At 42.2% G+C, this 25,711-nt stretch overlaps 1 protein-coding gene across 8 annotated transcripts in view; it reads right to left on the bottom strand.

The window, feature by feature from the left end:
- Positions 1–25,711, bottom strand: part of Lpp (LIM domain containing preferred translocation partner in lipoma) — a 658,136-nt gene that overhangs the window by 82,828 nt on the left and 549,597 nt on the right. For all 8 annotated transcript variants that reach the window (XM_023700939.1, XM_023700942.1, XM_023700943.1 and 5 more), the window contains one exon: positions 22,919–23,088. In XM_023700939.1, coding sequence (XP_023556707.1) covers positions 22,919–23,088 — 170 coding nt within the window. The remainder of the gene's footprint in view (positions 1–22,918; positions 23,089–25,711) is intronic.

Genomic DNA, 25,711 nt, shown 5'->3' with positions numbered 1-25,711 from the left:
TGCCCAGGTATCTCCCAAGCCCAGTTTTATGCACTCTTGTCACCTGCCTAGATTTACCTCTCTGCCAACACAGCCAAGTATGTCACCACAATGATTCCTTCCATGGCCCCTTTAAGTGAATACATCTACTCTTCACCACAGCCCTTGACTCTGCCCTCCCTCTCCCCATCCCCAGTGCGGGACAATCACTAATCTGTTCCCCAATTCCAGGATGCAACTTAAAGGAATGTTGTGCAAAGAATCATATACTATACAAACAAAGGGACTGGCCCTTCCCATTCAGCACAATTCTCCCGTGAGAAGTTGCTGTGCGTAGATATTTTTGATTGCTGAGTAGTATTCCAGCTAAGAATGGACTATAGTTTAATCAGTCGCCTGTCAAAGGATGTCTGGATGATTTCCAGGTTGGTGCTGTTATCAACATAGCTGCTATATTTGAGCAAACAGATGTCCTGGTTTCTCTGGGAGAAATGCCTGGGAGTACAAATGCAGAGTCATATCTGGGTTGCAGGTTTAGTTTTAAAAGAAGTTCCCAAATTGGTCTCCAGAATGGTTGTAGCATTTTACATTTCACCTGCAAAGCATGAGTGATCCATTTCCAGCACTATTTTGCTCCGGCACTGAGGCTTAACATTATTAGCTATTAAGGAAATGCAAGCTAAATTGTAATGTGATACCATTATCTACCTATCAGCATGGCTGAGTTCAAAAATGGTAACAATGCCATCCATGTGCCCATTCGCAACAAGTCAGTGTGCAGCTGGTAAGCTGGAGAAGCGAAGAGAATGATTAGAGGGAGACCTGAGTCCAGGAAAACTGGACAAATCAGCAATGGGGAAGGAGGGTGCAAGCCAGCAAAGGAAACTGAGGAGTCAATAAATATGCAGTCAGCAGGCTGGGCACGCGCAGGACGTTGGGAGAATTTTCAAAGGTAAAAGGCCACTCTTCGCATCCCAGCCGAGAGGTCCTGGGACATGAGCACTGCAGCCGGAAAACGCTTTCCGCAGTGTGAAAGTCAGTGTCTTCAGCTACTGTAGTCAAGCCAGGATCGGTGAGATGGAACAGAGGAGAAAAGGCGGGACGGTAGGTGAGGAAACGGAGAAATCAGCAGCCTACAGGGAGCCGCGGGATTAATGCAGGGAAATGTGGGCCACGCTAGAACACAGCTGGATGCTCTGAGAATAAGCCAGTCGGAGGGAAGAAGGCGGGAAGTGGAGGATGAAGAACAGTGTGTGGGGTGAAGGACCTGAGAAGTCACAGCATTCCGTAATGGACAGGCAGTAAGATTTGAAGGAAATGGACCCATTTTCACGGCAAAGAACAAGGGAATGTCATCCCTCAAGAAAAAGCACACGTGCTGCAGTTAAAATTCGAGTTAGAAGATAAAACTGATAAGACGTTGCAGAGTAGGATATAAGACTGCAATCAGCTGCCCAATACCGGGATTACTGGCGGGAGCTGCTGTGTTTGGACACTTCATTCAACAGGTAAGTTTTCTGGAGCCTTCTGATGGAGACATGGTACTCAGCTGACAAAGGAATGGATTCAGAAATAGGCTGTGTGACTGATTTGGATACAAAGGAGGCTCTGGTCGCAGTCCTGCGTCCCACAGACTATTCATCCTCAAGTGCCATAGCACATTCGGTTTGCATAATGGAGGTTGCAAAGCTCTAGAGACAGGCTGCTCCCACAATGCCTTTGATTTCAAAGTACTGGAATCACTTTATTTTTTTTATTATTATCATTATCATTATTATTATTTATTTATTTATTTATTTATTTTGCAGAACCGGGGATTGAACTCAGGCCCTTGCGCTTGCCAGGGAAGTGCTTATTCCACTGAGCCATCTCCCCGGCCCTGGAATCACTTTAATACCTCGGATGGGTGTAGCAACCAGACCTTATAGTCCTCCCAAACCACTGAATGATATGGCCTATCCAGGCAGACACCAAGAAGGACAGACGGCTGACTTACACGTGCCCTTGTTTGAAGGGGTTTGGGGCCACGGAACTTGCCCTATGAACCCCACCGCTACAGTTCCTGTCTGGAGGTCTCCACCCTCAGTCTGACGCACTCATGGGTGGGGCTTTCCAGAAGTGATTGACATTTATTGGTGGATTAGGCTGAAAGGGATTTGGGAGTTGAGGGCTGGGTGCAGAGCGGGTCACGTGGGGCACAGCCTGCGGGGAGGGGGGTGGGTGATCCACCTGCTTTCTCCTCCCTTGATGGCTCTCTACTTCCTGCTGGCCAGCCATGCGATCTCTCACCTCTGCCCACTTCCTGCTCCCTGACCAGCCAACTGCGGACCGCAGCCCCTACAAACCGTGAGCCTCCGCAGCTCTCTTCCTTGGAGATGTGGCCTGGGCTGCTGTCTCGGCAGTGAGAGGGTAACTGCGACACTCCTGCCTAGTTCGTGTGTTGGAGCAAATCCCCTCAGCCCTTTGAGACTTGATCATCTCATCTCTTTCTTTCTTCTTTCTTTCTTTCTTTCTTTCTTTCTTTCTTTCTTTCTTTCTTTCTTTCTTTCTTTCTTTTAAATAAAAAGAATGACATCCGCTCACCAGGCTCAAACTTAAGTTGCAAGTATTTTATAAACTGGAAAGAACTACATAGCTGCTAATGTTGTTCAACCCAACAATTAACAAACACCACCTGCATTAAGAACGTTAAAGGAGCGGAGAATGAGTAAATTACCACTTCAGGAAGATGAAACACATAGTGTAAGTTAGACAGTGATAAATGTCATGGAGTTCATTTCATTTCTGCTTAAAATAGATCGAAAAGAACAAGACCTAAAGTGCAACCTCATTTTATCCTACTTTGGGAGGTAGGTTATAAAACTTTCCTTCAATTTTAAAACACAAAATAACTCAGAATCTTCTTATGTTGTTATTGCTCTCATTTGTTTTAGAATGAGGTCTCCATGTCTCATTAGGCCCCTTTCATTTTTCAAGCCAATGAAAATTCTGCACGGTTTACAAGGGTCTACACGCTGAACCAATCCAGAAGGAAGTGGTTGGGATCCCCAAGGGTCCTGACACGGTGGCAGACTAGAAACGGGGTAGAGAGACTAGAACTCAGGCAAAACAGGAGAAAATTCAGGAGGGTTTGTGAACTTCTGGCTGTCAAATGGAAACTGTATTAGCTGTTTTCTCTCAGAACCAGAAATAGATACTTGTAAGATTTCTGTTCAAAATAAAAAGTAACTGTATATCTGTTAGAGAGTTAAACCAAGGAGAAGCCTAGTAAATTAGAGACACCGGAACTGCACTTGTCTAAAACAAAAAAACAGTGGTCAACTGCAAAATCATTTTTGCCAAATTCCTTGAAAAAAAAAAAAAAAAAACCTCTTTCTGAAAACTGAGTAAGCATCCCTCTTTTTTTTTTTTTTTTTTTGCGGGGATGCATTCTTGATTTAATTAACTTGCACGGAGTGAAAGTACACTTCTGTGTTTCATGGCCCAGCTATGTCAAGGGCACCAAGAGGCACAAGTGCTGAGTACGGAAGGCCTCTGTGTATGCTCAATGCCTCGACTGCCATCAGCTCTGGGCTTCCGCCATACAAGGCCACGTCCATCCTCGCTCCCTATTGTCAAAGGTACTGAAGTCATTCACTGTCCACAAGGCCCGCCTTACAGTTCATCTTACTTCTGTTTATCAGTGTAATGTGTCTGCGACATGCAGGCCCTCCAACCTCCTCATCTCTGGAGCACATTGCGGGAGAAAGGGAGTTGGTAAATTGCTCCAAAGTACAGGAATTTCTCTAAGTGTAATAACATTCTTCAATTTTTAAAGGGCATCCTTTTTTTTTTTTTTAAAGTTGTCATTTGAATTCAAGCTCTTTGGAAAACATGCATAATAATCTTAATGATCACATTGAGTAGTTTAAATTCAAATTGTGGAGCATCTGAAATACCATGCTGGCAACACTTTCCATAAAATTACTCTTGAATGCAGCACAACCCTACACGCACAGGAACGCACACACACACACACACACACCTACCACACTCAGAAAAATCCTTTCAATTATAGTTATCTTTTATCTCATTTAAATTGTCACTTGGTTGGTAAATTAGTGCTGTAGTGTCTGCTTTAAAATATCTACATAACTTTTCTGAAAAAAAAAAGCAGTTTTGTGGCAGGTGTAAAATTGCCTATCCTCTCCAGGTAAATGGAGCTTGGCTTCGTTGTAGGGCTCCTGGCTTGCCATGAACGTGTTTAGGTGGTGAATGTACGTGGAGCATGCCGGGGTGCTTGGTAATCCAGCCAGATTTGCTCATTTCCCTCCTGATTCACTGTGTACACTGGCATTTCCAGCAAGTGCTGAGAGGCTGGGTCCAAAAGGTAACTTCTGCTAGAGGCTGCTCACTCCAAGGCTTTCGCTGAGATCAGATGCTCTGCAGAGCTGGCCCAACTGGACCTCAGAATGTAAGGATTAAGGCATCTTTCTGACAATTAATGAGAAAAAAAAACTGCATTTGTACTTTATTTCCAGTATTTTCAAGAGATAATATTTGTTTACAGAGCTTGCCAGCAAGATTTCAGAAAAAGGGAAATAAATAAATGAGCTACAGAACATTCCAACTGTCCTGCACAATCAAAGGAAGCAACCAAGAATGCAGCCTTCCTTCAGCAGAATTCCAAGGGTGTACAATTCACAAATGCAATCATAACTTCACACGAGGAAAGAACTTCCCATATTTAAAAACACAGATGTGCTTCTGAATTGTCCTGAGCTCTATCCCTCATTGGCGGAAAATAGTTGGGATACTTGATAGCACTTAGAACATCAGTGGGACAAGGATAAGCTGCAATAATTAGAAGATTTTAGTCTTCCAATGCAAAAGACTGTTTTGCTGTTTTAACAGCTCCTACAGAAAGTAACAATTCATCAGCTTGAGAAGACTTCCTGCGAAAGTCCTCTAAATTGCAAAAAAATGGTTGCGCATTAGCTAGTTAAAACACAGCTTGTCATTTTGTTGAGTAAGTCAGTACTCAGAAACTGGCTCATTGTAAAGTTACTTATTTTCTTTAAAAAAGGCAAATTCATCTGATAACGTCTGTCAGGCCTCAGGGCCAACTGAAACTCCTTTCTGTGTTATGGATGTCCAAGGAGAGAACCACAGCACCTTTCAACCTCTACTAACAGAATATCAGGACAATTAAGGAGCCTCAGGCATGCAGAAAAGAGACAGGGGTGCCACAGTAACATTTAGTTTGAAGGCCAGGACCCTGCACTATTTAGGTGAACTGCAACAGAATTAGTCTCTCACTGTTTCACCGACCATGACACCAAAAGGTAGTGTGTGCCAACTCTGGCACTGATGCCCGTTTTTAATTTTTCAATCATTACCTGTCTGAGTGCATGTGTGTGGTGTGTTGCGATTTCCTTTCTCGGTGGGGCGGGGAGCTGGTACAGGCGCAGGACTCACATCACTTCTTTCTACACTCCTCTGCTCTCCACCTTCCTCCCCTGGTCTTCTGCTTTCTTACCTTTTGCAAAAGTTCTATCTCCCTGTTCCTGTTATCTTTTCTACTATACTTTATTTATTGGGGGGCTCATCGGACTCATCAATCTGGTTCTTTCATTTAACCATCAAGTTTCTTAAAAATTAGATATCTGTCTGAAGATTTTTTAAAAAATTTTATTTATTTGTGTGTGTATGGGAAGGCCAGCTCAGCCCACCAGGGGGCGGGGCTGGCTGGCATGTGGTGCTGGGGGATTGAACCTTGGTCTCTGTGCTTTGCTAAGCTTGTTCTAAGTAGGTGCTTTAGACCACTGAGCCATCTCACCAGCCCTGTCTCAAGATTTTGTACATCTAGAGTTCATTAAAGTATGTGATGTAATACAGGGATACCCCATAAATATTCCTTTGGTGGACTTCAGTGGACTGAACCATTTAGGCCAGCAGCTGATGTGCAAAGGTCAGAAAACAGGATGTGTGGTGAGAAAACAGGAGTCACAGAGACATGTTTCCATGTCCCAACGCCTGCCTACCTTCTCTGAGCGCCAGTTCTTTCCTATCGACTCAGGAAAGAACACCTGCTATGTGGGATTGTTGTGAGCAGCAAATGAAAAACAACTATAAACGGACTTTGGGCACATGTGTTTAAGAGTAAGATATTATTATGCAAAGCAATTGCTACAGGTGTTAAATGCTAAAGGATATATAATTAACATAGCTGGAAAACAGGGAGATTATTAAGTACAGTCGCCAATGCTGAGGCTCAGAAAAGGAAAGCTCAGGGGTGCTGCGTTGGCATGATGAGGGCTCTGAGCTACAGGAGACTGGCAGATCTCAGAACCCAGGGCTCTGTGCCCTCTTACACTCTTGCCTCATGCTCTTCTCCCCCAAAGGACAGGGAAGGGGCTTTTCCTGGTTTCCTTATTTGACGAAACAGAGTAAGAATACCACTGGCATGAGGCCCCTCCTTGGAAAGCTCACCAGCTAGGAAGATGAACTGTTCTATAGGACATGAGCTTGTTGAGACAAACTTAACGGCAGGCTATCCCTTCTTCCTCTCAGGGACAATTCATCTTTCTCCCAAATCATACTCTCTCCTAAGTTGCCTACATCTCTCTCTACCTTCCCCTAAGAAGAGCTTCTACATATCACTAGGCTTTTTTTTTTTTTTTTTTTTTTTACCTGGGATTGAACTCAGGCCCTTGTGCTTGCCAGGCAAGCACTTATTCTACTGAGCTATCTCCCCATCCCCTACTAGGCTTTTAGGTACGCACTTTCATTTACTGAGGTGCCCCACCTCATTATATTTGTATGTTTCTTATGTAAATCCGTCTGTTGCCAGTTTATCAGATTCTGTGATTCCTTCAGAGGGTATAGAGAAAATAGTTTTTATTTTGACACTCAATCCTCTTCTTGAACCATAACAGGGAAACAAATTAACGTTTCCCAAGAATACCAAATAATAAACTAACTGTAAGATTTAGAAACTTACATGGGCCTTTACTTGGAAAAGCTGGATCCTCACTGGGCTTCATTTACTGAAGTACAGCGGGTCTAAGGGTGGAAAATCTTCAAGCCTTGAAGGCTGAGTTTCGCTCAATGCAATCAGCAAAATGAACTTGAGTTGCACAGCAGTGAACTGGGATCCTTTCGTGGGTATTGAGTAGAGTGTCCACCTCACCAACAAAGGAACGGCAGCTCCGAAGCCACTTTTCCCTAAACTCTGGTTTTCTTGTGGTTTGCAAACAAAAGAATTTGGCCTTTGTATTGGATTCTAGGAGCATGCCACCAGAGGAAGGTAAGTCTGAGATTCATTGCACCAAAACCCCTACAAACCAGAAGGCATTATTTTTTTAACCTCTTCTATGCTATTTTCTCCACAGTAACAGATAGGTAGTTCTGAATGTATCCTTATTGATCGAGAGACTGAAGTAGTTTCCTTTAATCTAGAAAGGTGCCATGCAGACAAAATGGGTAATAATTATTTAGAAACTGGAATTCTCGTTCACTCTTTCTCCCTCACCAAAATCCATTTTCCGACTCTACATTCAAGGCCTGAGTGAAATGCTGCCTCCTCTGAGAGGTCTTTATCGATTCTGGTGCCTCCTTCCCCGACTCCATGAAGCAGCAACACCTTCTCGCTAATGCTGAGCCTGTGTCACAGACAAGTCAGGTGCCTTGGCCTCGTGTTGTATTTGTCTGCTGGCGAGAACCTCCTGATTCATCTAAGAGCCCTGTGACCACGTAGCCTGAGTCTTGTGCTATTCTGGATTTGTCTAAACAGAGCACACTCCTGTGCATCCAGAAGGGACCCCTCCCTCAGTGTCTCCTACAAATTGGCTGATGATTTCCAATTTGGTTAAGTATTTGCAAAAGGCCTAAAAGCTCCGTCTCCCTAAGGCAATGGAGATCGCACTCACCTCCAGTCCCTTCCCCAAATGTACTCTGCAAGAACTCAGAGACATCCTTGAGAAAAATCAGACAGCACGATCTCACAAAAACCAATCTTCTTCATTTCATTTTTACTTGGAACTTAATTAATAGCAATGCTTAACCTGCCACCTCTTAAGTACATTGGCAAGTTGGTGAGGCTTATTGATCCATTCATGACGAGTTAATTTCAAAAGAGACTTTGAAAAAAAAAAAAAAAAAAGACTAGGGGAGAACACAGAGTTATTCCAGCAGTTTTGCTGGAATGACCCTTAGACACTGCCCAGCCAGACTCAGGCCGGTCTGGCTTCCTGCCACCTGTGCCAGTTTCCTAATGATCTAAGAGGAATGTGCAATTGCTCTTGCTTGCTTTCAAAAAAAAAAAAAAAAAAAACCAAAAAACAAAAAAGGACCAAGGCTTTTTCTTTTTCTTAACAAAAGAGATGAGCGCTTGAGTGCTGGCAGATCAAAGTATTGTTAAGGGAAAAGGAACTGGAGCTTGACTGTTAACAGGACCCCACAGAATATTTAACAAATTCTTTAAAGGCAATGGGATGCTCAATAAATACCTTCTAAGTAACCAAAGAATGGCTTCTATAACCAGAAACAGGACAGTTTAACTTTTATTCCATCAACCATGGCTTATACACATTTATAGGTCTATGGTCTGAAGGTTTAAATGACTGCAAGGAATAATGACTTGGAATCTCTTCTAAATTCAGATGTGAAAAACTTGACTTCAAAACGTGAAAGTGTTTAGAAATGAGGTCTTCGGGAGTTTAGATAAGGTCGTAAGGGTGGGGCCTTCACGGTGATTAGTAGTGCCCTCATGAGGAAAGAAAGCAGAGAGCCTGCACCATGCATCACCTCTCCACGTGAGACAGGAAGCACCTATCTGGCCATCTGCAAATCGGGAAGCGAATTCTCCCCAGGCCCCAGCATCCCGGCTCACTGACCTCGAGCTTCCAATCTCTCCAATTATGAGAAAATAAACATCTTGCTGTTTGAGGAACACAATCTAGTCTATGGTATTTTGTTATGGAAGTCAGAACCCACCAACATATTCATTAAATGTAAATGCATTAAATACTCCTTAAGGTAAGAGGGCTTCTTTCGGAAACTGTTTTGGGCAACACAGAGTAACTTTGGGGTGCATAGGAGGAGAGACACAAGAAACTAACAGAAAGCAATGGGTTTGTTCCTACGGAGCTCACAGTTTCTTTGTACAAGGGTGAGTTAGCTACCACCTAAAGGATTCAAAGAGTGGGGAAATATTAACACCAAAGTACAGAAAAAGGCTCTGGAAATACAGAGAAGGGAGCACATGTATTCAGCTAGAGGGGAATACAGAATTTTCAAAACAGAACTAACTACACTGGGACTTGAAATATGCAAAAAGGAGTCTCGTTGGCTTTTTAAAAAAAGCTCTATATGGGGAGAGGCCATCTGGCAGTGTGGATTCACTTAAGAGCAGGTTAGAGGCTGAGAGTTAAAGAGTCCAGGGGCTCAACGTCCTCCCCTAATCTTCTGTCAAAGTCCACGGTTTTCAAAGCCTTGACTTTATTAATTTGTAAAAAGGGTTAACCAAAGTTCACATTTGTCTCAGCAGGTGGAAAAACAATAAATACATGAAGTTGGGGCAAAGAAGATGGGCCGAAACACCTGAGTCCAGCCTCCTCCTTCGTCCTCTGGCAGATTTTGGGGCTGAATTGCTTCCTTCACTTCAGGGGAATTTGGGAATGCAGGAGCATCTCCTCCAAATGCTCCTGTATTTCCTTCTCCCAGTGCTGTTCTCTGGGCCCCAACACACTCAGTACTTTCCACTCCAGGGAAAAACTCTTCCCATACTTGTTTTGCTTTATAATAGAACCTATTTAGATTCTTTGCCTACATTCAAATAAATTAAAAGTAGTTCACTTCTGTATGGCACTGCTGATTGCTACTGATCTATTGAAAGGAATAGCTGTTCAATTTTTTAAATTAACTTTTAATGTTTTGTTTTTGAAGTTATTTATTTGTTTGTTTATTTACTTGGTACAGGGTCTTGCTTGTGGTACTGGGACTCGAACCTGGGGACCTGAGCTTGCCAGGCAGGCACTTAGACCAATGAGCTATCCTCCCAGCCCATTTTTTTTTTTGCTTGTTTTATTTTATTTTATTTTTGACCAATATTGTATCCTTATATCTGGTAATCTGAGCAACTACTTTGAAGATAACAACATGCAATGTAACAACCATTGCTGAATTCTTATCATTTTGTTTAGCAAAACTGTGTATCTTTTTAATTTTATTTTTTACTGTTTTAAACCCTCTTTAAAAAATTTGAAGCTAAAAGTAAATGAAGAGAGATCCTTAAAAAAGAATACATTTTAGAAAGTTCATTTTCATTTCAAATAACATGTTCCATGAGCTATATTAATTTAAATAGCCTCAAATACATTTTAACATTCTTAAAGAGCTATAAAGTAAAAATAACTTCAGAGAAAGATGCTTATTATCTTTTCAAAAATAATGGATACAATTCAAAATCATGTTTCTGTTTTTCAGATCCCTTCAAGAATTCTCAGAGCCTTTCCCAACTCAATTTAAAGTGGATCCAATATGTGGGTAAAAGACCTGAAACTTTGAAACTGCTAGAAGAGGGTGAAAGTAAAACCCTAGGAGTCAGTGAAAAGGTTTCCTGAACAGAATTCCAGTGGGCCAAGCAATAACTTACATTGCCATCATCAGTGGGAAAGGGTTCCTTTGCCTCCTGTATTCTTGTCAGCATTTATTGTTTGGGCTTTGTGGGTTTTTTTTTTGTTGTTGTTGTTTTGTTTTTTTGCTTGTTTAATTTTTTTTGAAGCAAGATCTTGCTGTATAGTTCAGACTGCCCCTGAAGTAACCAAGGAACCCAGGCTGGCCTGGAAAGTGTGGAAGCCCTCTTGCCTCAGCCTCCCACGTGCTGTGACGGTCCACAGGCCTGCACCATCATGCCTGGCTTAAAAGTTTTTACAAAGCGAGGCAAGCAACAATTGACCAGCAAGCCTACAGAGTGGGAGGAAAAGCTGTCCCACCTACACTTCTGATGGAAGGTTAGCATCAAGAATACATAAAGAACTCAAAAAAGTTAATATTAAAATAAGTTCAAATAGCCCAAGCAATAAACAGGCAAAAGAACTGAACGGATACTTCTAAAGAAAAGTGAGAATCACCTGCAAGTGTCTGAAAAAAATTTTCAACCTCTTTAGCTATTAAGAAAATGCAAGTAAAAATTACACTGAGGTTCTATCTGAGGTTCAATGATTATCTACAAGAAAAAAACAAACAAATACAAAAAAAAAAAAAAAATTCAACCAAAAAAGCCAAACAAATAGGTGCTAACAAGAATACAGGGTAAAAAGAAACCCTTTCACATTGCTGATGGGAATGTAAATTAGTACAGCCACCATAGGTACCTGTAGGAGGCGTCTTCAAAAAGTGAAAAACAGAGATACTACTTGACCCTAAGGGTGTGCTTTGTTACATGCCCTTAGGATTTAAAGTTAACCAACTATAGAGATTCTACAAGACTCATGTTTATTGTAGCAGAATTCAAAATATCTAAGATACAGAAGCAGATCAGGTAGCTATCAACAGGTAAATGGATAAGAGTAGAGGATTATTCAGCAGCCATGATAAACAAATTATACAATCTTCAGGAAAATGGATAGAACAGGCAATTGTCATGCTAAGCAGAACAACGTTCTGACTGTCATTAGAAGGACAAGTATCTCATATCTCCCTGGACTCTACAAGAGCTAGCATGAGGTCTATTATAACTAGATAAAAGGGAGACAACCAAGTGGAAGGGGATAATAAGGAAAGGCAATGAGGGAAATGGAAGTGTCAGAATACATACATTGAAACTCCATATTATAAACTGATAAGCACTAGTATAAGTACATCTCCCAAAGCTGCGCTAGAGGAGATCTGATAATCTCAAAAATTAAACATCAGCAATTTCAGAGCAAAAACAAATTCTCAGTGCCTTGAGCCGATTGTGACATCCCGTGCAAGCTTTTCCTGCTCTTGATGCCTAGTTTCCCTGTCCCGTAGAAGTAGGAGACCTAATTATTAGATACTTCTCAATTAGAAGAGAAATGTTCTTTGAACTCTGCTAGGCCCTTGCCACTAGGAGGTGCTCACAAAGACGGTCCGCTTTAGCTTTTCCAATGACGTCAGCCTCAGCCAGCATCCTCTGCGCTGCAGGGTGGGGAGCTCATGAAGATAACCAGGAAGCACACTGCATCTGTGTGTTTATTTAGTTATTCCTATCAGCCTGGCCTCGACAGGGCGGTAGCCTATCACATTCAAAGTCATCAGATCATCAGAGGGCTCCACGCAAATTCCTTGGCTACCTCTGCGAGTGAGGGGAGTGTGCGTGCCGACCTCGAGTGATTGCTATGGCTCTCAGGATAATTCTGTGGCTGGAAGCTGGACAACTGGCTTCTCTCTCATCTCTCTCCCCTCATCCTTTATATTTAAGTTTCAACAATAACTGTGATCATAGGCTCCGGGACCCTAGCTTTCTTCTTTCCTGTACTCACAGTTTCTAGTCCAGGGTGCTCTAAAGGCCCAGCAAAGCATGCATGAGCCAACCAGTGTGAGGAGACAGTGGCGTCGCCAGTAGAACCAGGTCACCTTCTGGTGCCCTGTGACCATAAAAACAATGATAGCCTCCCTTCCTGAGAAGCACCACAGAAGACACAGGGGAACCAAATGAGACCTCTTTGAGGAGGAGTTCAACCAGTCACGTGTTAAGGACTCCAACAACTTACTTCATAAGATCAGTTGTAGTTAGGCCGAATCCTACGAGAGAAATGGAAGCAAAACCCTATAGGATCAGGAAAGGTTATCTCTAATTGAAGAAGATTCAGCAAAGTGTTTTAAGGATGGCTGGTTTCAATTTTTAGAGGATAAACATGGGGAAAGGCACAAGGCAGGCAACAGCCTAAGCCAAGAGAGGGAAACGTCAGATGTCACCGCTCGGGCAACTATTACAGAAAGAATGAAAGCAGTGGAAAACTGTTTGGAGCCATTGCTTGCACGAGTTAGGCTGAGAAGTGAAGACACATGGACCTCCAACTTCACCGTGCACACGAATTCTGCACGCCCACCTTCTGCCTTGTGAGAGGTCCAAGTCCCTGCCCTGTTGTGCAGAAGTTGGGAGGGGTATCTGGAACTTTACTTTAGTACTAAGGCCTTCAGGGCGACTGCAAAGCATGTGACCTCCAACAGATGTAGAGAAAATCAAGCTTCCACATCTCACGTCTTGCCATCCCTCAGATTTCAGCAGCTCTGAAGCCAGCAGCAACGCGAATGCTTCCTCATTTGGTAAATCAAGTCACAGAAAACTCTCCCATGTGGATTTCACAGACAAAGCCTTTGATGTGTTTTCCGCTCAGCCCTGTTGTCTGGGAAGCCTTGTGTAGCCACGTGAGCACATGAGGTGAGGAACGGTGCTTTCTTTCTCTCCCTGGTGCTTTCTTTCTCTCCCTGGGGAAGTGCCAAGAAATGGGCGGCTACAGAACAGCAGCTAGACAAGGTGGGTAAGATTTGAATAGGCGTGGCCTGTCTTTACATAATTTGCCTCAGACCAAATCCTGTAAGTGAAAGCCTGAAGATCTTACTTAGGATCCCGGAGCTTAGTTTTCAGGTTTCATTTTAAGCTTGACATTTATGGCGCGCTCTCTCTCTCTCTCTCCTGTCTCTTCTCTTTCTGTCAGTCTGTCGGTCTGTGTCTGTCTGTCTGTCTCTCTCTCTCTCATATATGCACGCACGCACACGCATGTGTGAGCCCTTCTGCCTCATTCCTATGTTATCTAATAGGAATTACAAGGCCATAGGTCCTTCTTCTGAGGATACTGATCGCTTCAAAAGGCCCACTAACAAATTCCATGCTATAGCTATCTACTTATCCTTCCTTTCCCCATCAAGAGATAGAAGATAAATATGAAAGAAAGCAAGGAATAAGCTCCTTCTCTATGCTTTTTCCATCCTTTTATCTCTGAAGTAGGAAGTTTACTGAACCACCGCCAACAATTCACTCAGCCTAATGAAGTGTATAAGTAATGGGATTAAATAATCTTAAACCATTATTCCAGCAGCCTGATGCTGACATTCATCTAAACTCTGGCAAACATCGAGCGGTGAGTTCATGCTTGATTTAAAAATAAACAAACTAGGGCAGCAGGAAGGTTCTAGCATAAAGTTTCAGAGGCATTTAACCTGGAAATTCGAGACCCTTCATTCTGGTTAGAGCTGAAGTAAACATTGTCCTAATTTACGCTCTCAACCAAAGTCTCCCGAAGCCAACATTTTCTAAGAATGTCTCCCTGGATCTGTAGCCACATATGGTTAAAATTCTTCATGTTAGTCCCCAAAGAAAGCAGTTCTTTGAAGGCATCATCAAGGATCATGGTTTCTATTCCTGCCCCTGCCATTAATAAACCATATAACCTCAGGCGAATCAGTCAGCTTCCTTGGGTTTTAGCTTTCTCAGCTATAAAATGACATTACTGAATTTCTAAGGTTCCTTCTGGCCCCTAAAAAGCATTCTCATTCTATGACAACAGCAGTCAATATAGTTTGGGTTAGGAAACAGGGGAGGTGGGGATGGGGGGAAGCTTTACACAGTTAGTGCCCTATGTTGCTCCAGGCAAACTACTCCAGGGTCTGCATTTCACCTTCCTCACCAGTGAGCTGCTTGGGAGCCTTCAGGGCTGTTCTGAGCTGAAACAAACACCAGCCTATAGCTGGGGGCTATGTGAAGAAGGGGCTGAATAAGTACTCTGAGGAAAGGGCAGGACCTTAACTCCATTTCCCTGTTGAAAACTTCTGGCTACTGTAGAATAATAGGGTCCTAACAGGGATGCTGTAATAGTGATTCAATCCCTAAGTCATCTTACGCATGCGTTAGCTAGTGTTGGAAAAATTTTACAGCATTCTTTACTTAGATCATTTATATTTTCTTTTTAAAATTTTATCATTTTTAAAATTCATTTATTCATTTATTTTGTATTTTAGGGAAGAGTCTACAGGATGTTCAGGGTCTCATTACTAGATAGGACTCGTAGTGATTCTCCTGTTTACAGCCTCCCAAGAGCTGGGATTACAGTAGTGCGCCACCATTCCCAGTCTCAATTGCCATCTCAGCGTGCCCCAGGGGTGGGGCCAGCAAAGCAGGCCAGGGGATCCATTTATACTTTCAAAGTTTTAACCAGACATTTTGTATTTTTTTTGTCATTCTGCATAGGTATTTTTTTCCTTTTAGAATTCCTAAAACATAATTTTATATTGCTAGCTGATGAAGCTTTATTTATTCTAGTATTTTCAATTTTCCCCCAAGATTTCTAGAAGAGTTGTCACACTATCTATAAATATTTATGTATCTTAAACATTTGAGTGAGAAAGTCTCAGGAAAATATAAATGATACAATGGCATTTATTTAAAATTATGAACACCACATGTAAATATCCCTGTAAATAGTGCTTAGAGATACGTATTAAATAGATTTAGAGCAACTGCTATATCTGTATGAAAGTTTTGGAAATGCGAACAGAAAGAAGAACACAAAGAATTTAAACAAAATTTCTGATGCTGTATTATCCAGCAGGTACGTGGATCTAAACCATTATTCTTATTTTTATATGTGCTGAAATAGTATATAAGTTGAAGCATATCGACCTAACTTTTCCTTTGCTTCCAATATTACATTAAAAAGCATAGAATGTTAAGAACAGTATCAATATCACAGAAGTGATTTTGATTTTAGACCTAGAGAGAAATATGTCCAGTCATAACTTTATCCTGATAAACCTGTACCTTTTTTTTTTCTATGTAGAGCTTGTGTTGTGTTATTCCAACGTTTTATTTTCAACAAGAATGTATAATCAATTTAATGAATGCACTTTCAGTGAAAAGCAACTGTGGAGATGATCACTTCTCACTGCAGTTGGCTACATCAATATACGGACTGGCCTAAAAGAAACCCAACTTCCCGAAGTTCCCATGATAGAGCAACGTGAAATGCTTCATCATGTACTGTTCAGGTTACTAGCACTGAGTTTGGGATTTCTGCATTTCTGAGAGTTAAGTCAGCATAGCATTTTCTTTTTGGGGGCAGACTAAATTGGTACCACCAGGAGAAACACGCTAGTTTCCTAAAAAGATGGGGAAAACTGCTTCTGTTTTAGTGGGCTATATCAGCTGAATTGTGCAGAAAATATTTGTCCTTAGAAGATAGGAAAAATCCTGCTAGTGAAAATTTCTGTGTCTTTTTAGGTAGCTGCCCCCACTTCCACCCTGTTTATAGGCGGTTACTCAAGTTTTTTTTTTTTTTTTCTTTTTCTGTGTATTTAAGATTTGCTGAGAAAATGACTCCTTTTTATAAAATTGTAAGTGCAATAATTTAAAAACATGTTCTACATGTCCTAAGCATGGCAGGAGCTGCTTTTCCACTTGTAATATTCTGCATATTTTTGTTTTTCAATTGATTTTTTTTCTTTTTTCTTTCTTTCTTTTTTTTTTTTTTTTCAATTGATTTTTAACACTTTTAACTGCTCTTTACAAAGAACCATCTCCTGGGCCTAAAATTTCTAGTATTTTTTTAACTTGTCAATAATTTTTCTTTTAATAAATTCAGTCTTCATCTATGTTGAATTTTTGTATTGTCTTTTAGCTCTTTAAGTTCATTTACTTGTACTCTATTACTGCGATCAATTATATCATAATAACTTGAAATTCAACTACATGGCTGCTATCTGGTCTGGCTAACAGGATGTCAGCGTCTTTAGAAAGCTGAATATTAATTGCTGGATGAGAGCACGGATCGAGCAACATGGAGCAATTTGGAAGCCCTGCCCCAAATCTGAATTTAGTCTTCCAGTTTGAAAACTTCTGCGCAGCACTGTCTAGTGGGACTCAGAATCCACACGTTGTGTATCGCCAGGTCTAAATATTTACAGTGTCGTGCAAAGGAGACCCTCAGGAGCCGTGCAAATGAAAGAGACAATCTGGTTAAACTTGGAAGGACAGTATTTGGCATCTTTTTCTCTTTGTTGAAACCCTTCCCCTTCCTGGGAGAGTGCTGAGGGGATGGTGATGAAACATCAAGAAGAAAGTGTGCACACGAGCATCTCTGTGTGTGTGTGTGTGTGTGTGTGTGTGTGCCATGATGTGTGACATAAGAGGAGAGACAGGAAGGAGGCAAGCCTTGCAGATGGTGGGGCAGACATGTGCATCTAAGAGGAGGGAAGTGCATGCTGAGTTTTTAGATTTAGCCCAACTCCTGGTTTCTTTCCCAACACCCACGTAAGGCACTGGCTATAATTGCTTTTAAAACATTTTATTAGGAGAACTTGAGTATATGAAAGGACAGCTTTCCTGAAATGGGACAGAAACCTACTTCTTAATGGAAGCTGAAAAGTTAAGGCTGTTTTAAGTGTAGTCACTTAGCAACGTAGGAGAAAGAAAGGGTGCTAACATGTGGGTCGCTAATGTGCCACGTTGGGGCGTCTCAGGCTGTTTAGTCTCCTCTGGAATTGGCCGTCTGGTTCCAGAAGTCTATAACCAGTAGTATTTCAACTCTAATAAAAATGCCTCACCAACTTCCACTGTCAGAGAGGGAGGAGCTGGCTTCCATCCACCCTGCAGAGCGCCCTGATTTAGGGAAAGAGCCTTGGCTGCCATTTCATAAACAGACTTTTGCTGTGACTCTCTGATGTGGCCCATCCCTAGGTCCAGACTCCCCAGTCGTACTGAGAAGAAAGCAGCAACTCTTTGCTAAAGTTACACTGATGACTAAGTTTGTCTCATGGAGGGCAGATGGACACAGAAGCGGGAGGCACTGATGCTTCATTCTGAAAGCGATGTAAGAATTGTTTTATGCAAACATGACCCTCTTCAGATAGGGCCTTATAGTCCTGTGAGGTCAAGCAAGTTCAGTATTAGCAAAGGAAGCTATGACTCCACACTCAAATGATTTCGCCATTGCACCACGTAATGCCCAGGAAAAAACCCAACAGGAGATTAAGCCCTTATTATACAGTAAATTGTATATACACTATACAAAATATCACACTAGTGCATTTCCTTTCTTTGAAGATAGGGAAGAAATGGGTTATCGTCAATACAGGAGGACATTGGTACTCAGAGGTTAAACGGTCTACAGGCCATCTCAGGAGAGCTAGGAAAAGGAAAAAATAGGTTCTTACCTGTCATTTACCTCCCAGGAGAGATTGAGTGCTTTTTATTTTAGTTTACTCATTTATTTGGAAGTATAAGAAGAATCAAAACTAAGCTTTCAAAAGATGTTTCACCAAAGTAGAAAAGGAGCTCTTTGGATTTGTTAATAATTATATCAACACAAGTGAAAACAACTATGACATAGTACACATTAAATCAGCCACAAAATAAACATAAGTAAACTTCTCCAATGAGTAACAGGGTACAGTTTAATATGTGATTCAATTAATGCTGATGGTCTCGGCAACTGGAAAAGTCTTTCTGAAGAAATATAATAAGGTAAAGCAGAAGCCTTCGGAATTGTGTCACACTTGATTTGGAAATATATGGCAAAGAATTTTTCTAAGGAGGTAATCCTAAAAAAAATTAAAACTTGAGTTTTCTGTAAGCATATTAGTTATAATGTCAAATATTGAAAAATATCTAGTACTTTTGGAGGGACAAATGGTTTTAAAATGTCGTGTGTAAACATAATGTAAACCTAAATGGATGAAAAACTAAGCCTGAAGGTTGCTACCAGTGGAAAGCTACATACTTACTTATATTAGGTTAATAAATAGAAAACAGAAAACAAAATATGTATAAAGAGAATTACAATGCCACGCTGAATCAAATTTGTTCAATCACAGCTGCATATAAGGCTTTCTAAATTCAAGAAATATATTACAAATATATTTAATACCTTTATTAATATACCTTAATACCTTTCTTAATACAGTAATCACATATTAAGAAGCATGTAATAAAATCTGGAGATTTTACTGGCACATTTTGCCTGTAAGTTATGTAAACAGTCAATGTAAATAAAATCTTAGATTTATCAATACACAATTTAGACAGAAATAAATGTGGTTTGTGATAAGTTTAAATTTATGTACCTGATAGAGGGTCTCACTCTGTAGCTCGCAGGTGGGGCCAGCACAACATGTGTTGTTGGGGATCAAACCCAGGTCTTGTGCTTGTCAGGCTGGCGCTCGGACCACTGAGCTACTTCCGTAGCATAATTTATATTAGATTGGTTTGAGTACTGCAATCAGAGTGGAACTGGTTGGTCAAACTTTTTTTTTTTGTATTTAGGACAGGGTGTACAGGGTCTCACTGCATTGATTGGACTCAAAGTGATCTGCCAGTTTAGAGCCTCCCAAGAGCTGGAATTACAGGCATGCGCTACCACGCCCAATCTCAATCACAGTCTCAGCGTGCCCCAGGGGCAGGGCCGGCATGGCAGGCCCGGGGATCAAACTCCTAGCCCCTGTGTCTGCCTAAGCAGGCGCTTTAATCCGCTGAGCTATTTGGCTGGCCCTAGGCTGGTCAAACTTTGATGGTCTTCACACAGAAATAATTCACTGAGCCACTGACTTCAATCTCCAATATTCTTATTTCAATAATGAAACAAATTTACATGAATCCTGACTCTTGAACAGTGGCTGGGCTTTCTCTGCCTTGTCCAGAACACCTTTTGGACACCTTTAGACATCAGTAACAAGAGGCAGCTTTGCTGGGTCACACAGAAAAGGCTTCCTGTTCTAACCCTTTTCATTTGTAGAAACAAACAGCAACTCTAGGTTCATCCTCATGCAAAAGCTGTCTTCAAGAGAAATTTGTTTTGTCTTATTCTCCCTCTTTGCTTGGCTTCTTTATACTGTTAGTGTGCATCTTTTTGGACCTAAGAAAAGTTTAAAGGAAATGGCAGTGCTGATGTGTTCATCTGAGGGTGAATGAGGGCTGCGTGCTGGACTTGCAATCAGTAATGCACAGGGGTCCTTGAACGCAGTTTTAGTGAATTCTGAAGAGTTAAGATGCATTTTGAATTACCATGGACAGATCTCATGAAAGCAAGTCTCCACGAAATGTTCGTAGAAAGTGCAGAAGTAAAAAAGGCAGTAGGCATTTCAGAACATGAACTCCTCCAGCTCTCCCCGGCATGTAGTTAAACATCTGATGGGTTTTCTCCCTACCAGCAACGCAGCAGCGGGCAGCGAAGGCAGAGGTGGAAGCAGTCTGAACAGTTAGATATCTTCCTCTGAGATGGAGGTCAAAATCAGCCCACCTACTTTAAACATTCCATTTTTATAAAATGGATATATTTGAGCGGTGAGGCATCCCTCTAAAAAGCCCAGAGTCTTACCACATGTATAAGACTCACATTCAGAGATAGTAAAAAGGCCTAAATATCTTCCTAAAGTTCATCACACAATAATGTTTTCTCCATTGCTGTTCCTGAGTAATGTTCTTTCTTTTCTTTCTGCGGTACCAGGGACTGAACTCAGGACCCTGCGCTTGCCAGGCAAGTGCTTATTCTACTGAACTATCTCCCTGGCCCCTGCAATGTACTCTAAAAGCTCACTTCATTTCAACTTCAGGAGTTATCAGAAAACATACCCACACATCATCTCATACAGATGATCAAAGTAGAGCTTCGGAAAACCCAGTGTCTTTCTGAAGGAGACAAAGCATTAAGTGACCAAACCAAAGTGAAGGGCCAGCCAGCCAGCTCAGCAGACTAAAGCGCCTGCTTAGGTACAGCACAGGGACCAGGGTTCGACTCCCGGTGTGCCACGCCGGCCCCACCCCCAGGGCGCACTGAGACAGTGACTGAGATTGGGAGAGGTGGTGCATGCCTGTAATCCTAGTACTTGGGAGGCTGAAAACAGGAAGATGGCTAGAGTCCAATCTGTGTAGTGAGACCCTGTAGACGCTGTACTAAATACATAAAAGAAACAAAGTGAAGCTCATGTTCCCCTCACAGTGTTATCTGGGTTTCTAATATACATAAAAGTTTTGGCCAAGAGGTGATAATCAGAGTAGCTTTAGAAGGCTGGCACAAAAGCATCACCAAAGTAGCAAAAATCAGCAAGAGGGGATGCAACACAGAGACAAGATACACACACACACACACACACACACACACAGCGTGCCCCCCCCCCCAGCAGTCTGTAATTGCTAAGCAGCTCTTGGTATTTCTGCAGGCATCTCTGCCATATCTTTGACAGAGGTCACAGCAGGGCGCAATCTTGGAGTCGCAGTCCTAGGTCACTGCGAGCGACAGTTCATGCAGTCCATCCCACCATGTCAGAGGGGAGCCATGCGGTGCCTTTCTTTTTCCAATAACATCAAAGCTTGGCTACTGACATACGTGCTAAAGTTACAAGCTCTTGTTTTCTATACTCTTCTACTATATATAATTGCCCCTTTGACAATAAAGGACTTCATTGTGCTTGGCTATACATTTTATGTACACCAGGTAGTGGGGTAGGCATTAGGCCACGTAGTGTTTGTGCAGTAGGTGTGCAGGTCTACAAGTCTACATACCAAGTGCAGCGCTGGCTCGGACACTAAGGTCAGAATGTAAGAAGTCACTGTCCGCCTCTCCATCTTTTTGGTGTTCTTACTTTATAAGCACAAATTAAGCAAATGCACAGTCTCTCTCTCTCTCTCTCTCTCTCTCTCTCTCTATATATATATATATATATATATATATATATTCCCCAACTTAATAACTTTAATAATATATGCTTCATAATGATGTAATAACATGTTTGCATTGCTTTTGAAAGAAAAATGAAATACAACTGAAGTTAAAAATGCAAAACCATGTCTAACCCTAGTCAAATCTTCATCTTCAGGAATGGGAGGTGTATACTATAAGCCCCAGAGTTACAGAGAGCTAGACATCCAGGCTAGGGGATGACACCAAGGAAGCTAAGCTGAATTTTCCAAATCTACACAGTGCTGACCCCAGTGCACCATGCCGAAAGCTTCTTTTTAGGTTGGGGCATCTCGGGACTATGGGAGAAACCATGGCTCCTTTGTTGATTTGCAAAAACGTGCTACTCTCCATATTGATTTTCTAGGCAGATCAAAATCATGCAGACAGATCACAAAGAAATGTACTTCAAATTTTAAATATTTGTACTTACTCATCAACTTCCTCTGAGGATAGCTCAGTAAATTAAATAAGCCTACAAAAAAGCTAAGCTAGGGCCGGGGAGATAGCTCAATAGAATAAATGCTTGCTTGGCAAGCGCAAGGGCCTGAGTTCAGTACCTGGCTCCACATACACACAAAAAGCTAAGCTAATGTGACTGATAATTTTTTTAGTCACCAACTGTATTATTACAACAGAGTTTTCTTTATTTTACAGAAGAAAATAACTGCCCTTAGCTCAATCAGCACTCATATTAATTTCTCTTTAAGGGGCTCTGCAATAAAGGGCTTCTTCACATCACGGCAATCTCATTAGGTAAGGAGGTTACTAAAGAAACACTCTGAACAGACAAGACTGATCCAATGTCCCAGAGAAAATGGTAAGACAGAATGTGGTTCTTCCAGGTGTTTGGAAGAGTGCCGACACATCCAGAGACCACAAAGTTTCCCTAAAACGTACTTAGATTTCAAATGCAGGGTAGAATTGAACCAAAGGTACGCTCTACTCCTTGGAAAGCCTTCTCTACTCCTTGGAAAGCCTTCCGATCCCTGAGAGAGGAAAATGTTAGCTTGTAGCTACTGTCCATGCTTGAAGGGCAGAGGCGGGTGATCTTCCCAGCAGAGGCGCTTATCAAAAGGAACCTTACCCCAATGCTCTTGTCAGCTTCCTATGACTTGGAAATAGAGGGGAACATCACGATATGTCAACTTGCACACAAACACACATTTGACACCTGGTTAAATCAGCTCGCGGCACCCTCTGGAGTGCCTGGCATTTGGCCAAAGGAGACAAAGCCCTGGAGGGAGACAAGCAGAAGAACTTACAATGTAGCAGGGCTCGCAGTATGCTTTCTTCTCCACAGCATAGAAGGGCTGCCCTCGGAGCTTGTTGCTGCAGATGATGCAGGTGAAGCAGTCCACGTGGAAGACCTGATCCATGGCAGTGCATCCCGTGCCTTCCCCAACCACATTCTCCCCACAGCGAGCACAGCGGCCTGTGGCAAGGAAAAGAAGAGGGATCATTAGGAGAAACAAAGGAATTCTCTGCTCCTCCTAAAAACACCAACACAGGAGAGGCAGCCGATCGATCTGTACTGTCAGCAGCAGCCACAGGACCACCCGAGTTGATCAATAGCGTTGTACAGTCACCACTCGACTTTGTAAAGGCAGCGAGACAGGATTTCATAGTGTCTTAGTTACTCTTCTCTCTTGTTGGGACAAATACCCGACACTCAAAATGAAGGAAGGAAAGGTTTGTTTAGCTCACAGTTACTGGAGGCTTCAGTCCATACTCAGCTGGGTCCAACGCAGAGCAGCACAGAGCAGAAAGCAACCTTTCATGGTGGTGGCAAAGAGCAAGAGCACAAGGGAGGGGTAGCAGCAGCTCAAGCAGCTAGCTTCTCTTCCCACCTTACATTGTAATGCAAATTACCTGCCCCAGGGTAGGAAAAGTACTCATACCTATGTGTACTTCCCAGTACTTACCCACCTATGGGTAATCCCAGCAGTACTAAAACCCATAATCCCAGCCTCGGATCACACATAATCCCAGTGGATCATGAGTTAACACAAACTCTAGAAGTCCTCACCCCATGACTGTATGAGGCTTTGGGGGGACAACTAGACACAAACCATAACACATAGGAGGCAGCTGAGGAGACTACCCGAAGGTCCCAGAGAAAGCAGTTCACTAGAACCCTGCTCTCTGACTTTGTCTCGCCTCTAACATCACCTACAGGTATATGGAAAGGTCGCATAACTCAGGACATTTGGACCAAAAGGCATAATCTACAAAACAGTCTGGGACAGGTTTTCTCCTTGGGGACTATGCATCTAGGTAGAAGGTAAGAGATCTGGGTCCAATGCAAATGTTCATTTCTTTCCCCAAAGTTCTGGTGGTCAGATTTCTGTAGTGAGCCTTCAGTGGTCAGCAGATCACAGCGTAGCCTCTTTTATCTCCACATTACTTGGACTGTAGAGAAAAATTCTCCACGATATTATGCCAGCATGCATCTTCATCGCAACGCCTACCCTAAAAGCCCACTTAGTTCTGTCTTTCGTGGCCTCATGATAGATGCCTCATCTCTTGGACTTGACACCTTTTAAGACATTACAACTCCGCACAGCCTCTACATATGTTCTGAGGTTGAACATCCCTAACTCATCTAAACTTTCCAAGTACCCTGGTGGTGTGAGTCCTCCCTGTCCCTCGTCCTGCCATGAATCACTATCTAGTGTTCCGCAAAATTATAGCATTCTTAAATTGATTAAGGAGACATCTGGCCTGTATATGAAACATACAGATAGGTTCTGCACATGGCTTTAAGTTGTAACAATGAAATAGAATTTAAGACAAAAGAGACACTGTGCTTGTTGGAACAGATATCTCTCTCTGACTCCGCCATGAGAATCTTGAGTCACAGGTCAAGTCCACATCAAATCTGCCTCCTTAAGCCTTTGTCTCTAAATTTAAAATCCCAACAGATAATTATAGACCACTGGGAATGTCAGCAATAATTTTCATAGTTTTGAGCATAACTTATAACGATGCTGGTTTCACGTATGCCAGGCATTTTCTTGGGGCTCCTCGTATATTAATGATAACATGTGTAGATACTATTGCTGTCATGCAGGTGAAGAAAATGAGTCACAAAGCATGGTAAGCACCAGCAGTCTCAGGCAGTCCAGCTTCAGATCCTGTGTTCTTGCCTGCTACGGAATATTGCTTCGTTCTAGTTGTGTGCGTTGGGATTAACACAGATTTGGCATGCAGATCATGATGGAGAGATTTGTAACCAACGACTGCTTTCAGCACTCCCACCATGGTGGATTGACAACCGTTTCACACTCAAAAAATGAAAGGGCTCAATGTTTCAACTTGGAGGAAAATAGAGGTAAATATACTTCTGATCCTCTTGGGCTGCATTTGGCCAAGGAGAGTGTTTCTTCATATCCTATTACAGGACTATAATGTCTTTCACAGGGCCAGACAAACAGCTCAATGGACTAAAGTGACTGTTAAGGCAGACACAGGGGCTGGGAGTTCGATCCCCAGGCCTGCGGTGCCAGCCCTGCCCCTGGAGCACACTGAGATGGTCATTGAGACTGGGCGTGGTGGTGCACACCTGTAATCCCAGCACTTGGGAGGCTGTAAACAGGAGGACCCCTGCAAGCCCCATTGACATAATGAGACCCTGTACTAAACACACACCAAAAACAAAACAAAACAAAACAACCCCAAAATTAAGGCTTAACCTATCCATCAGTTTTTCCAAAGAGTAAGAAATATTAATTGCTTATTAAAAACAGTTAAGCTCTTGAAAATGAGCCATATCTGCTAGAGTTGATATTATTATGAAGGTATAACATATGTTCTTGACATTTGATACAACTTTTGTGTAATAACTTTAATAATCTTTTTGTTTGGCAAAGCATCTTACTGCGCAGCTTGGACTCTTAGTGATCCTCTTGTAATCCAAGGGCTGGGATTACAGGCTATGCCTGGTTTTGGTGGCTGGCTCAGAATACCCGGGGGCGGGTCCGGTGTGTTATGTGGTGCTGGGGCCGGAACCTCGGTCCCTGCACCTGCCTTAGCAGGCACTTAGTCCACTGAATTAT

This window comes from Octodon degus, unplaced genomic scaffold, assembly GCF_000260255.1.
Source record: "Octodon degus isolate 3935 unplaced genomic scaffold, OctDeg1.0 scaffold00128, whole genome shotgun sequence".
Lineage (NCBI taxonomy): Eukaryota > Metazoa > Chordata > Mammalia > Rodentia > Octodontidae > Octodon > Octodon degus.
Note: the sequence above shows the minus strand (reverse complement) of the source record. Positions and strands in the feature narration are given on the sequence as shown.